Source organism: Somniosus microcephalus, chromosome 32 (assembly GCF_052327205.1).
Source record: "Somniosus microcephalus isolate GS21.2 chromosome 32, FLI_Smic_1.0, whole genome shotgun sequence".
Classification (NCBI taxonomy): Eukaryota; Metazoa; Chordata; class Chondrichthyes; order Squaliformes; family Somniosidae; genus Somniosus; species Somniosus microcephalus.
The window spans coordinates 8,173,109-8,186,140 of record NC_141018.1 but is presented as its reverse complement, the minus strand read 5'-3'; the positions used below and the strand labels follow the sequence as shown (position 1 = coordinate 8,186,140).

General features: G+C 47.9%; 1 protein-coding gene across 1 annotated transcript in view; it reads left to right on the top strand.

Moving 5' to 3' along the window:
- The window catches only part of lactb (lactamase, beta), a 124,503-nt gene that overhangs the window by 91,332 nt on the left and 20,139 nt on the right, over window positions 1-13,032 (top strand). The window contains exon 5 of the mRNA XM_085972059.1: window positions 2,146-2,311. Within this exon, the coding sequence (XP_085828185.1) occupies window positions 2,146-2,311 (166 nt within the window). The remainder of the gene's footprint in view (window positions 1-2,145; window positions 2,312-13,032) is intronic.

The following is a 13,032-nucleotide window of genomic DNA, read 5'->3' as shown; positions in this document are numbered from 1 at the left end:
GACAGGTCCGTAATCCACCGTATATAGACAGGTCTGTAATCCACTTTATATAGACAGGTCTGTAATCCACTGTATATAGACAGGTCTGTAATCCACTGTATATAGACAGGTCTGTAATCCACCGTATATAGACAGGTCTGTAATCCACCGTATATAGACAGGTCTGTAATCCACCGTATATAGACAGGTCTGTAATCCACCGTATATAGACAGGTCTGTAATCCACCGTATATAGACAGGTCTGTAATCCACCGTATATAGACAGGTCTGTAATCCACCGTATATAGACAGGTCTGTAATCCACTGTATATAGACAGGTCTGTAATCCACCGTATATAGACAGGTCTGTAATCCACCGTATATAGACAGGTCTGTAATCCACCGTATATAGACAGGTCTGTAATCCACTGTATATAGACAGGTCTGTAATGCACTGTATATAGACAGGTCTGTAATCCACCGTATATAGACAGGTCTATCATCCACCGTATATAGACAGGTCTGTAATCCACCATATATAGACAGGTCTGTAATCCATCGTATATAGACAGGTCTGTAATCCACCGTATATAGACAGGTCTGTAATCCACTGTATATAGACAGGTCTGTAATGCACTGTATATAGACAGGTCTGTAATCCACCGTATATAGACAGGCCTATCATCCACCATATATAGACAGGTCTGTAATCCGCCGTATATAGACAGGTCTGTAATCCACCGTATATAGACAGGTCTGTAATCCACCGTATATAGACAGGTCTGTAATCCACTGTATATAGACAGGCCCGTAATCCACCGTATATAGACAGGTCCGTAATCCACCATATATAGACAGGTCTGTAATCCACTGTATATAGACAGGCCCGTAATCCACCGTATATAGACAGGTCTGTAATCCACTGTATATAGACAGGCCCGTAATCCACCGTATATAGACAGGTCTGTAATCCACCGTATATAGACAGGTCTGTAATCCACCGTATATAGACAGGTCTGTAATCCACCGTATATAGACAGGTCTGTAATCCACCGTATATAGACAGGTCTGTAATCCACCGTATATAGACAGGTCTGTAATCCACTGTATATAGACAGGTCTGTAATCCACTGTATATAGACAGGTCTGTAATCCACCGTATATAGACAGGTCTGTAATCCACCGTATATAGACAGGTCTGTAATCCACCGTATATAGACAGGTCTGTAATCCACCGTATATAGACAGGTCTGTAATCCACCGTATATAGACAGGTCTGTAATCCACCGTATATAGACAGGTCTGTAATCCACCGTATATAGACAGGTCTGTAATCCACTGTATATAGACAGGTCTGTAATCCACCGTATATAGACAGGTCTGTAATCCACCGTATATAGACAGGTCTGTAATCCACCGTATATAGACAGGTCTGTAATCCACTGTATATAGACAGGTCTGTAATGCACTGTATATAGACAGGTCTGTAATCCACCGTATATAGACAGGTCTATCATCCACCGTATATAGACAGGTCTGTAATCCACTGTATATAGACAGGTCTGTAATCCACCATATATAGACAGGTCTGTAATCCATCGTATATAGACAGGTCTGTAATCCACCGTATATAGACAGGTCTGTAATCCACTGTATATAGACAGGTCTGTAATGCACTGTATATAGACAGGTCTGTAATCCACCGTATATAGACAGGCCTATCATCCACCATATATAGACAGGTCTGTAATCCGCCGTATATAGACAGGTCTGTAATCCACCGTATATAGACAGGTCTGTAATCCACCGTATATAGACAGGTCTGTAATCCACTGTATATAGACAGGCCCGTAATCCACCGTATATAGACAGGTCCGTAATCCACCATATATAGACAGGTCCGTAATCCACCGTATATAGACAGGTCTGTATTCCACTGTATAGTTAGGTTTGATTTGTTTTTCTTGTTAGACTGTTGAATCGATCTGGGAATCTGGGTAAGAGATATACATTCCTTAATTTGGACTAATTTTGCAATAGAATACATGAATCCGGTTTGTGCACAGAAATCCCCGTGTTGGACGTGTCTCTGGAAGCTACGTTGTTCCTGCTGCAGATTGTTTGGCTGAAAATTCTAACGTCACTTTCCTCTCTCGTGTTTTAAAGGAAGTCAGTTCCTGTATTCGACACATGCCTGGACCCTTCTCAGTGCTGTGGTGGAAAGGGCTTCTGAGCAGAACTTCTTACAGTTGATGGCGAAACTGTTCCGGGATCTTGACATGCTCAGAACCGTGCCGGATGAATATGAGCCAATCATATACAACCGAGCCAGGTAAGGTCCCCTAGTGGAGGTGGTCATCTCCTCAGTCTTCAAATCAACACTCCAGCAATTTTCATATTGCCAACGGATTGTGTTCTGCCTCCTGTTTCTCCTCTGGGGAGGGCAGTGCGGCTCCTCGTTTAATAGTATGGGGAGGGGAGAGGCCCAAGAATAGACCAGGCAACTGAGCAGGGGCTGTACGCTACAGCTGCAGAGGGAATAAGGAGCCAGAAAGGTTACCAATTACCTGGGGTATAAAACGTTCAGGAAGGAAAGGTAGTGGTGTTAATTAGAGATAATATGGTAGCGCAGGAGTGTGAGGGTCGCACCAGAGAAGTGTTCCAATCAGAGTCCTTTGGATTGAGCTGAGGAATAGCAAGATCCCCAGAGGGAAAAGGTGGGGTGAGTGGTGTTCCACAAGGGACAATATGCAACCAGTTGGGAATGTTGTCACTGATCCGCTTCAGTGTGGCACTTTTTTGACCTGGGAGGATGACGAGTTCATCGATTTCTACAGATAATCATAGAATGATACAAAACCGCAACCATTTTATGCAGTTGTTGGGGTCCCAAGGTTCTTGGGTGTGATTGGCTGCACTCACACGGAGGTAAAGATGCCAATAGGCAACCTGATAGCGTGGCTTCCATTCACTCAACAAGCAGGGGGGTCTGTGATGCGCAGGGAAGTAACCTGGCATCTGAATGTTCTGTTTTGCAACCAAATATTGATTCATATAGATACTGAAAGAAAGAAAGAACATGCATTTCTATAGCGCCTTTCACATCCTCGGGATGTCCCAAGGCGCTTCATAGCCGATGAAGAACTTTTGAAGCGTGGTCACTGTTGTGTTGTTGGCCAACAGCAAGGTCCCGCAAAGAGCAGTGTGATAAGTGACCAGTTAATCTGTTTTTGGTGATTTTGGTTGAGGTATAAATGTTGGCCTGGACACCGGGAGAACTCTCGTGCTCTTCTAGTGCCATGGGATCTTTTACGCCAATCCAAACAGTTTAATGTCTCATCCGAAAGACGGCACTTCAGACAGTGCAGCACTCCCGCAGTACTGCATTGAAATGTTGGCCTAGATTTTGTTCTTCAACTGTCACCCACCACCTTCTGGCTCAGAGGCAACAGTGCTACCATCTGAGCCAAGGCTGACACTTCTAGGTATCAGCCTAGATAATGGTGCATTTTTCCAACTTACTGTAAGTTAAGCTTCATGTTAGTTATGTTTGTGGTAGAGAACATCATCTAGAAGGGAAGGCACTGCGTGGACTCTTTGGTGATCGGCGCACACACCAGTCCCTGACACCACCTCGGCCTCTGGTGTGTAAGAACATGGGATCGTACATTTTCCTGGCTGTGACCACTTTTAGTTGCAGTTCCCCATCTCCCGGAGGTTTTCTAACTGGCCCGACAATTGCATGTAGCCTTTTGTTGCCAGTCCTTCCCTCATTGACCCTTTCTTGGACGTTTTACCAGGTTGGTATGCACATGTGTTCCTGACACTGGGAAATATCCCAGAGGAGCTCGATCCACTTAACTTGGCGACAAGGGTTTCCAGAACTTGTCAGTCCCTTTAATAGTAACAAGAACCTGTCAGAAGGTGTTATCTTTTCGGTAAATCCTGAATTGTTCCGCAGTTAATGTGCTGAATTGTACACATGCATCGCTTGGCATCTTCAGAACCCTTGACAGGAGCACGTAGAACTACACAGCGGAAATTTATAATGGTCACCAACACAATAAATAGCAAGAGGTTAGGAATGGGCCACGGACGTAAATGTCATACGTAGCCACAACGTAAAATGTGAGTGATGGTTCAAGAGAGTTGTTTGGTTGATAAGCTGCTGCTGAATCCACATCCCCTTGAACTTGCATTCCTGGATATAAATCAGCTCAAAGTTAATATCTTCCATCTGTTTCCATTCATTCCCATCAGAGTTTCCCAACAGTGTGTACAGGTCGATTCACTGTTCCTGCAACTTCAACTAGTTTGGAGAAAGCTTCTTTGCAAGATTTTCCAGGAATTCAGGTTATAGAACAGCTAAATCGTTGCCAGTGAAATTCAAGATCACTTACCGCTCTGGCGACCTAGTATTTTTCTTCTCTCTGTGTCTACCAACGTAGTATATAGAGTCCTGGGCAGCATCGCACCCCCGGCCAACACTTCTGCCAGAGAGTAGGTTAACTGGTCATTTAGCAGTTTGTGAGATCTTGCTGTGCGCAAATTACTTGCCTGCATAACAACAACTTGCATTTATATAGCGCCGTTAACGTAGAAAAACGTCCCAAGGCGCTTCACAGGAGCAATTATCAAACAAAACTTGACACCGAGCCACATAAAGAGATATTAGGGCAGATGTCGGTTTTAAGGAGCATCTTAAAGGAGGAAAGAAAGGCGGAGCGGTTTAGGGAGGGAATTCCAGAGCTTAGGGCCTCGGCAGCTGAAGGCACGGCCGCCAATGGTGGAGCGATTAAAATCGGGGATGCGCAAGAGGCCAGAATTAGAGGAGTGCAGATATCTCAGAGGGTTGTGGGGCTGGAGGAGGTTACAGAGATAGGGAGGGGCGAGGCCATAGAGGGATTTGAAAACAAGGATGAGAATTTTGAAATCGAGGCGTTGCAAACAACAGTGACTAAAGAAAGACTTGCCTTTGTTTAATGCCTTTAACAACCTCAAGACATCCCAAAGCGCTTTACAGCCAATTACTTTGGAAGTGTAGTCACTGTTGACTGTGAAACATCTTGGGGAGAGTGTGATCTGGAGCCGTATTTGTGCCAATTCTTCTTTTAGTATTACTAGTATCCGGATATTCGTGTAGACTCTGAAGAGAGTCGCTGTAATTAACATCTTACTTGAGATGCAAGCTGCTGTTTAAGAGACAAAGCATTTCCTGAGAGTTCCTGTTGTAAATACTTCCTCCTTTGCGAGGAGACATCTGTCATCATTTCCCCCTTCCTCAGTTCTTAATCAGACCTCATTATATACAGTTAGACAGGAGCAAGCCGTTGGTAGAGTGTGTGAAAGACTGCTGTTTGGATTTGCTGGTGTGTGTAGAATATGCGTATAACAGCTCTTACTCTTCATGTCTAGATTTGAGCCACTGTAAGGTGGTTGGAGGTGTGACTCCAAGCCTTTCCCTCACCCTCATTTGGACAATGCTTAAAATGGGGTGAGCAGAAAATGATAATGGGAAATAACGAATTAACTCACATTTATCGGAAACATGCCACCATATGTCAGACAATGAATTGCTTTGAAGTGCAGTGATTACTGAGTGTGAAAAGAAGGAAAGACTTGCGTTATCCTCCGTCTGGTATGCACCTCTTGCTTTCCCGCCCTCCCCTCAACACAACTCCACCCTTGTGCCTTCCTCATTTCACACACCCAAGAAATGCAGCCTGCCCAGGCAGTGGGTGACCAAGAAGAGGGAGAGGAAAGTGAAGAAGAAGAAACACTGTCACTTGATTTGACACTCCCAGCCACCAGCTCTTCCAAGGTCATCCTGCAAGGCCATTTGCAGTGTCCCCCACTGAAAGTCAGCAGCCTTCCACCAGCCATGCTGCAGCCACTGGGGTAGCGCTGTGTGACATCAGTACGATAGGCAAAGGCACACACAAGACAGTCACTAAGAGAATGCATAAGGGTGATGAGTTGATTTCTTGATGTCACATTGGATGGATAGATATATAAAGTTGGATTGGGAGGTTTGCTTTGTGGTGGCTTTTATTTCAGCATTGTGGCCAAGAGGACGCTGTGATGGTCAGTAACAAGAGGGAAGGTAAGGTGTGGGACTAATATTGAATAGGGAATTGGGGTTGTGGTCACTGGGATCACAGGCAGGTGATTCCATCCCAGATATCCCAGCCACAAAGAGGCTGTCTGGGATGCATCCTTCCGTCTGCTTCCTCCTCTTCAGCTTCTTCCTCTTCTGTGTCTTCCTCGGCCCTCTGGGAGCAGATGCTGTAAATCTGAAATGCCAGCATAAAATGCTGGAAATACTCAGCTGCTCAGGCAGCATCTCGACCTGAGATGTGAACTCTGTTTCTCTCTTCACAGATGTGGCCTGACCTGCTGAGTATTTGCAACATTTTCTGTCTTCTCAGAGGCCTTCCTTTACCATCCGAGACCTTGCAAGCATCTAGCAGCACTCCCTACACACTTAAAAAAACATTTAACACCTATTGCAGCAAGCCACTACTTCAATAAAATCAACAAAAAAAACAGTGCAAACGCTTAAATCCAAACTTAGCTGAATGATTTGTGCGTCACTTTAAGAGGTGCTAATATTGCCACTGTCAGCCTGCTTCCATGTCAGGTTTACCTGGCGTGCTTAGGACCCAGCGCTGAATTAAGCACTAGGGTCGAAGTTCAGAGTCGTGGCGTTAAGTCGGCGTCGCACGCTGATTGATGTCACCACGCCGCTTTTTTTTCTCCAGGGACGAAAACAGTGGCCGCCGCGGGACCCGCCACCAGTTGGCGAAAGAGCGGCGGCCGGCGTTTTAGTGCCATTTTATGGCGCTAACGTGTGGCACTGAGGAGACGAATTTCTAGCCCTATAAGTCAACTCAAGTCAAATTTAAAGACAGTGAAGGTGTGGATAGGGGTGGCGATACAGACGAGGCTGAGGTAAGGGCAGATCCATAGTCATATCCCAGAGACCACTGTCCTTCAGGCAATCACATCTTGGCACCATCTCAGTTATGTAACTTGTGATTGATTGATTGAATCACAAAAGTGACCATTCACATTCTACCACAATATGTTATAACTATCAGGAAAGATTGAACAGGCTGGGGCTCTTTTCTCCAGAAAAGAGAAGGCTGAGGGGAGACCTGATAGAGGCCTTTAAAATTATGACGGTGTTTGATAGGGCAAACGCAGCGATGTTTCCTCTTGTGGGGGAGTCCAAAACTAGGGGCCATAAATATAAGATAGTCACTAATAAATCCAATAGGGAATTCAGGAGAAACTTCTTTACCCAGAGAGTGGTGAGAATGTGGGACTCGCTACCACAGGGAGTGGTTGACACAATTAGCATAGATCCTTTAAGGGGAAACTGGACAAGTACATGATGGGGAAAGGAATAGAAGGATATGCTGATAGGGTGAGATGAATTATGGTGGGAGGAGGCTCGTGTGGAGCAGAAACACCGGCATAGACCAGTTGGGCTGAATGGCCTGTTTCTGTGCTGTGATTCTATGTAATGTCATAACTACTGTGGCTTACAGCTACCATGACAGTTCCTCACGCGCCCACTATGTATCTCTACACTTACCCATCCCATCTTCTGTTTGCACCAACAGCTTGCACTCGCATTAACGTGCTCCCAGATCCCACTCCCGCTCGGAGTGGTCCCAAATACTGAGTCCCACTTCACCGGCTCCACCCTCCCCAGTTACCACCCATTTCAAATGTCCCCAACCTCCCAGTGTCAACCCCCGACCGTCCCATTCTCTATTGGCCTCAGTGTCACATCTCCTCGATCTCCTGAACACACCAGTTGTGCTCCACTCCATGGGCCAGAACCTCAGGGCTGCTTTCTGGCCGTTTATCCTTAATCAGTTTGCGTTCATAATATTGGAATTGTTCATCAGTCAGGTATTTATGTAACAAATTTATAATTTTTGGAATCATTCATCTACTTGCAGAGAGACAGAGAGAGAGAGAGAGTGAGGAAAAGAATCATGGAGAAGTGAAGAGACGCAGAGATAACCTGAGAGAAAATGTGAGAGATGTCCAGAGAGAGAGAGAGAGAGATGGGAAAGTAAAGAGTGGGAGACAAGTGAAGAGACTGGTACAGGAAGAAATAGGGGCACTTTTAGACAATTTTTGACAATAGAAACAATTAAAAAAAAAAAAAAAAAAAAAAAAAAATTTCATCCCTGCAACACCATAGAAGCTCATCTAGTTAATGACTGGTTTTAATATACCTCATTACAGCAGTGTTTTTGAACAAAAACTGCATTTTGGTTTGATGTGATTTCATATTTCGATTGTCGCTACATCCCACAGACTCACGAGCCATCAGGTACTGGGTTTATGCTGGTTCAGGGGGCAATGGCTGAAGAGTCGATAACCAGAGGGCACAGATTTAAGGTGATTGGCAAAAGAACCAGAGGCGAGATGAGGAAAAACCGTTTTTACACAACGAGCGGTTTGGATTTTGAATGCACAGATTCAATAGCAGCCTTCAAAAGGGAATTGGATAAATACTTGAAGGAGAAAAAATTGCAGGGATATGGGGAAAGAGCGGGGGAGTGGGACTGACTGGATTGTTCTTCGAAAGAGCCGGCGCAGACTCGATGGGCCGAGTGGCCTCCTTCTGTGCTGTACTACTCTATGAGTCTATCTTTTTCCTGCTCAGTGCCCTCTTGTGTTGTTATAGCACTGTTAGCGTAGCGAGCGTCACACAGCGAGGAGAATGATGCTGAGCAGTAAGCGAAGCATTAGGGGAGGTGATCTTAAGGTGAGCTGGGAAGGTGGAGATTTCTGAAAGTGGGGACAGAGGAGGCAATGTGAGGGACACCAGGGATAGACCTTGAGAGCAGGGGCAAGAAGACTGAAGGCTCAGCCAGCGGAAGGGCAAGAGAAGGAGGGTGGAATGCCAAGGAAGTTAGAGTTGGAGATTGGCGGGCATGGGCTGGCACAAAGGGCTGTAGAGTTGGCTGGGGTGAGGCCAGGTTGGGATTTATAGATCCAATTAATTTTGAATTCAATGTGTTGGGAGTTGAGCATATGGAGGGACATGAGGATGGGATGAAAGGTGATTGGGATAAGATATGGGGTAGAGTTGGAGTGGTGTAGGAGACCGCTGGAGATTACGAAGAGGCGGATGAGGTTTTAGTGGCAGTGGAGGTAAGGTAAAATGCTGATATGGTGTAAGGGTTAACATAGAAACATAGAAGATAGGAGCAGGATAGGCCATTCGGTCCTTCGAGCCTGCTCCGCCATTCAATGTGATCATGGCTGATCATCCAAATTCAGTACCCTGTCCCTGCCTTTTCCCCATATCCCTTGATCCCTTTAGCCTCAAGAAATATATCCAACTCTTTCTTGAATATATTTAATGAACTGGCCTCCACCGCCCTCTGTGGCAGAGAATTCCACAGGTTCACCACTCTCTGGGTGAAGAAATTCCTCCTCATTTCAGTCCTAAATGGCTTACCCCTTATCCTTAGACTATGACCCCTGGTTCTGGACTCCCCGGCCATCAGAAACATCCTTCCTGCATCTAGTCTGTCCAGACCTGACAGAATTTTATAGGTTTCGATGAGATCCCCTCTCAATCTTCTAAACTCCAGTGAGTATAAGCCCAATCGACACAATCTCTCCTCATACGTCATTCCTGCCATCCCAGGTATCAGCCTGGTGAATCTTCGCTGCACTCCCTCCATGGCAAGAACGTCCTTCCTCAGGTAAGGTGACCAAAACTGCACACAATACTCAAGGTGCGGTCTCACCAAGGCCCTGTATAACTGTAGCAAGACATCCTTGTTCCTGTACTCGAACCCTCTTGCTACGAAGGCCAACATACCATTTGCCTTCTTAACCGCCTGCTGCACCTGCATGCTTACCTTCAGCGACTGGTGCACAAGGACACCCAGGTCTCTTTGCACTTCCCCTTCTCCCAATCTATTGCCATTCAAATAATAATCTGCCTTCCTGTTTTTGCCACCAAAGTGGATAACCTCACATTTATCCACATTATAGTGCATTTGCCATGTTTCTGCCCAATCACCCAACCTGTCCAAATCGTGCTGGAGTTTCACGACATCCTCCTCACAGCTTACCCTCCCACCCAGCTTTGTGTTGTCTGCAAATTTGGAGATATTACATCCAATTCCCTCGTCCAGATCATTAATATATATTGTGAACAGCTGGGGTCCTAGGACTGATCCTTGCGGTACCCCACTAGTCACTGCCTGCCACTCGGAAAACGACCCGTTTATTCCAACTCTTTGCTTTCTGTCCGCCAACCAGTTCTCTATCCAAGTCAATACCTTGCCCCCAATCCCATGTGCCTTAATTTTGCACGCTAATCTCTTGTGTGGGACCTTATCGAAAGCCTTCTGAAAGTCCAAATACACCACATCCACTGGTTCTCCCTTATCTATTTTACCAGTTACATCCTCAAATAATTCCAGTAGATTAGTCAAGCATGATTTACCTTTTTGTAAATCCATGTTGACTTTGTCCGATCCTGTCACTGCTTTCCAAGTGCTCTGCTATTACATCTTTTATAATAGACTCTAGCATTTTCCCCACTACCGATGTCAGGCTTACCGGTCTATAATTCCCCGCTTTTTCTCTACCACCTTTTTTGAATAGTGGGGTAACATTAGCTACCCTCCATTCCATGGGTACCGTTCCAGAGTCTATCGAGTTCTGGAAGATGACCAGTAATGCATCTACTATCTCTAGGGCCACTTCCTTAAGTACCCTGGGATGTAGACCATCAGGCCCTGGGGATTTATCGGCCTTCAGTCCCATCAAATTTCCGAACACCATTTTCCTACAAATACTGATTTCTTTCAGTTCCTCTCTTTCATCAGACCCTATGTTCCCCGGCATCTCTGGGAGGTTATTTGCGTCCTCCTTTGTGAAGACAGAACCAAAGTATGTATTTAGTTGGTCTGCCATTTCCTTGTTTCCCATTATAAATTCCCCTGATTCTGACTGTAAGGGACCTACGCTTGACTTCACTAATCTTTTTCTCTTCACATATCTATAAAAGCTTTTACAGTCAGTTTTTATGTTCCCTGCAAGCTTACTCTCATATTCTATTTTCCCTTTCTTAATTAATCCCTTTGTCCTCCTTTGTTGACTCCTAAACTGCTCCCAATCCTCAGGATTATTGCTTTTTCTAGCCAATTTATATGTCCTCCCCTTGGATCTTATGCTATCCCTAATTTCCCTTGTTAGCCACGGTTGAGTCACCTTTTTTGTTTTATTTTTATGCCAAACTGGGATGAACAAATTCTGTAGCTCATCCATTCGGTCTTTGAATGTTTGCCATTGCCTATCCACCGTCAACCCTTTGAGCGCCATTCCCCACTCAATCCTACCCAACTCGCTCCTCAGACCATCGTAGTTTCTTTTATTTAAATTGAGGACCCTTGTCTCTGAGTCAACTACTTCATTCTCCATCTTAATGAAGAATTCGAGCATATTATGCTCGCTCCGACCCAAGGGGCCTCGTACAACAAGATTGCTAATTAATCCTTTCTCGTTACATAATACCCAGTCTAAGATGGCCTGATCTCTGGTTAGTTCCTCGACATATTGGTCCAGGAAACCATCCCGTAAACACTCCAGGAATTCCTCCTCCACAGTATTGTTACTAATTTGGTTGGCCCAATCTATATGTAGATTAAAGTCACCCATGATGACTGCTGTGCCCTTATTGCACGCTTCTTTAATTTCCCTTTTAATGCCATCCCCAACCTCCGCCTTACTGTTTGGAGGTCTATATACCACTCCCACTAATGTTTTTTTCCCCTTAGTATTTCAAATTGTGCTCAGTGTCACACTATTCAGCTCAACCTGAGCGAGCAGCTGGGTGAGGGGGAGGGAGCGGAGGAGGAGGCTGGGAGCAAGGGAGGGGAGCGGGGGAGGGAGCGGAGTAGGAGGCTGGGAGCGAGGGAGGGGAGCGGGGGAGGGTGCTGGGAGCGGGGGAGGGTGCTGGGGGAGGGGGCTGGGAGCGAGGGGGCTGGGAGCAGGGAGAGGGCTGGGGAGGGGGCTGGGAGCAAGGGAGGGGGCTGGGAGCGAGGGGGTGCTGGGGGAGGGGGCTGGGAGTGGGGGAGGGGGCTGGGAGCAAGGGGTTGCAGGGGGAGGGGGCTGGGAGCGGGGGAGGGAGCGGAGGAGAGGGCCGGGAGCGGAGGAGAGGGCCGGGAGCGGGGGAGAGGGCCGGGAGCGGGGGAAGGGGCCGGGAGCGGGGGAGAGGGCCGGGAGCGGGGGAAGGGGCCGGGAGCGGGGGAAGGGGCCGGGAGCAGGGGAAGGGGCCGGGAGCGGGGGAGGGGGCTGGGAGCAGGGGAAGGGGCCGGGAGCGGGGGAGGGGGCTGGGAGCGAGGGGGTGCTGAGGGAGGGCGCTGGGAGCGGGGGAGGGGGCTGGGAGCGAGGGAGGGGAGCGGGGGAGGGTGCTGGGAGCGGGGGAGGGTGCTGGGGGAGGGGGCTGGGAGCGAGGGGGCTGGGAGCAGGGAGAAGGCTGGGAGCGAGGGGGTGCTGGGGGAGGGGGCTGGGAGCAAGGGAGGGGGCTGGGGGAGGGGGCTGGGAGCGAGGGGGCTGGGAGCAGGGAGAGGGCTGGGAGCGAGGGGGTGCTGGGGGAGGGGGCTGGGAGCAAGGGAGGGGGCTGGGGGCTGGGAGCGGGGGAGGAGGCTGGGAGCAAGGGGGTGCTGAGGGAGGGGGCTGGGAGCGGGGGAGGGAGCGGGGGAGAGGGCCGGGAGCGGGGGAAGGGGCCGGGAGCGGGGGAAGGGGCCGGGAGCGGGGGAGGGGGCTGGGAGCGAGGGGGTGCTGAGGGAGGGGGCTGGGAGCGGGGGAGGGGGCTTGGAGCGGGAGAAGGGGGGAGGAGGTTGGGAGCGGCGCCCTCCCTTCCTGAAGGTACAAATCCCGCTTCCGGACCATGGTGGAAACTCTACTTTAGATTCCTTTGAGCTTAACATTGGCAAGCAAATCTTGTGAATGTGATCTCCCGGTGCAGAGCCTCACTGGCTGGGAGCATCCACCAGGTAA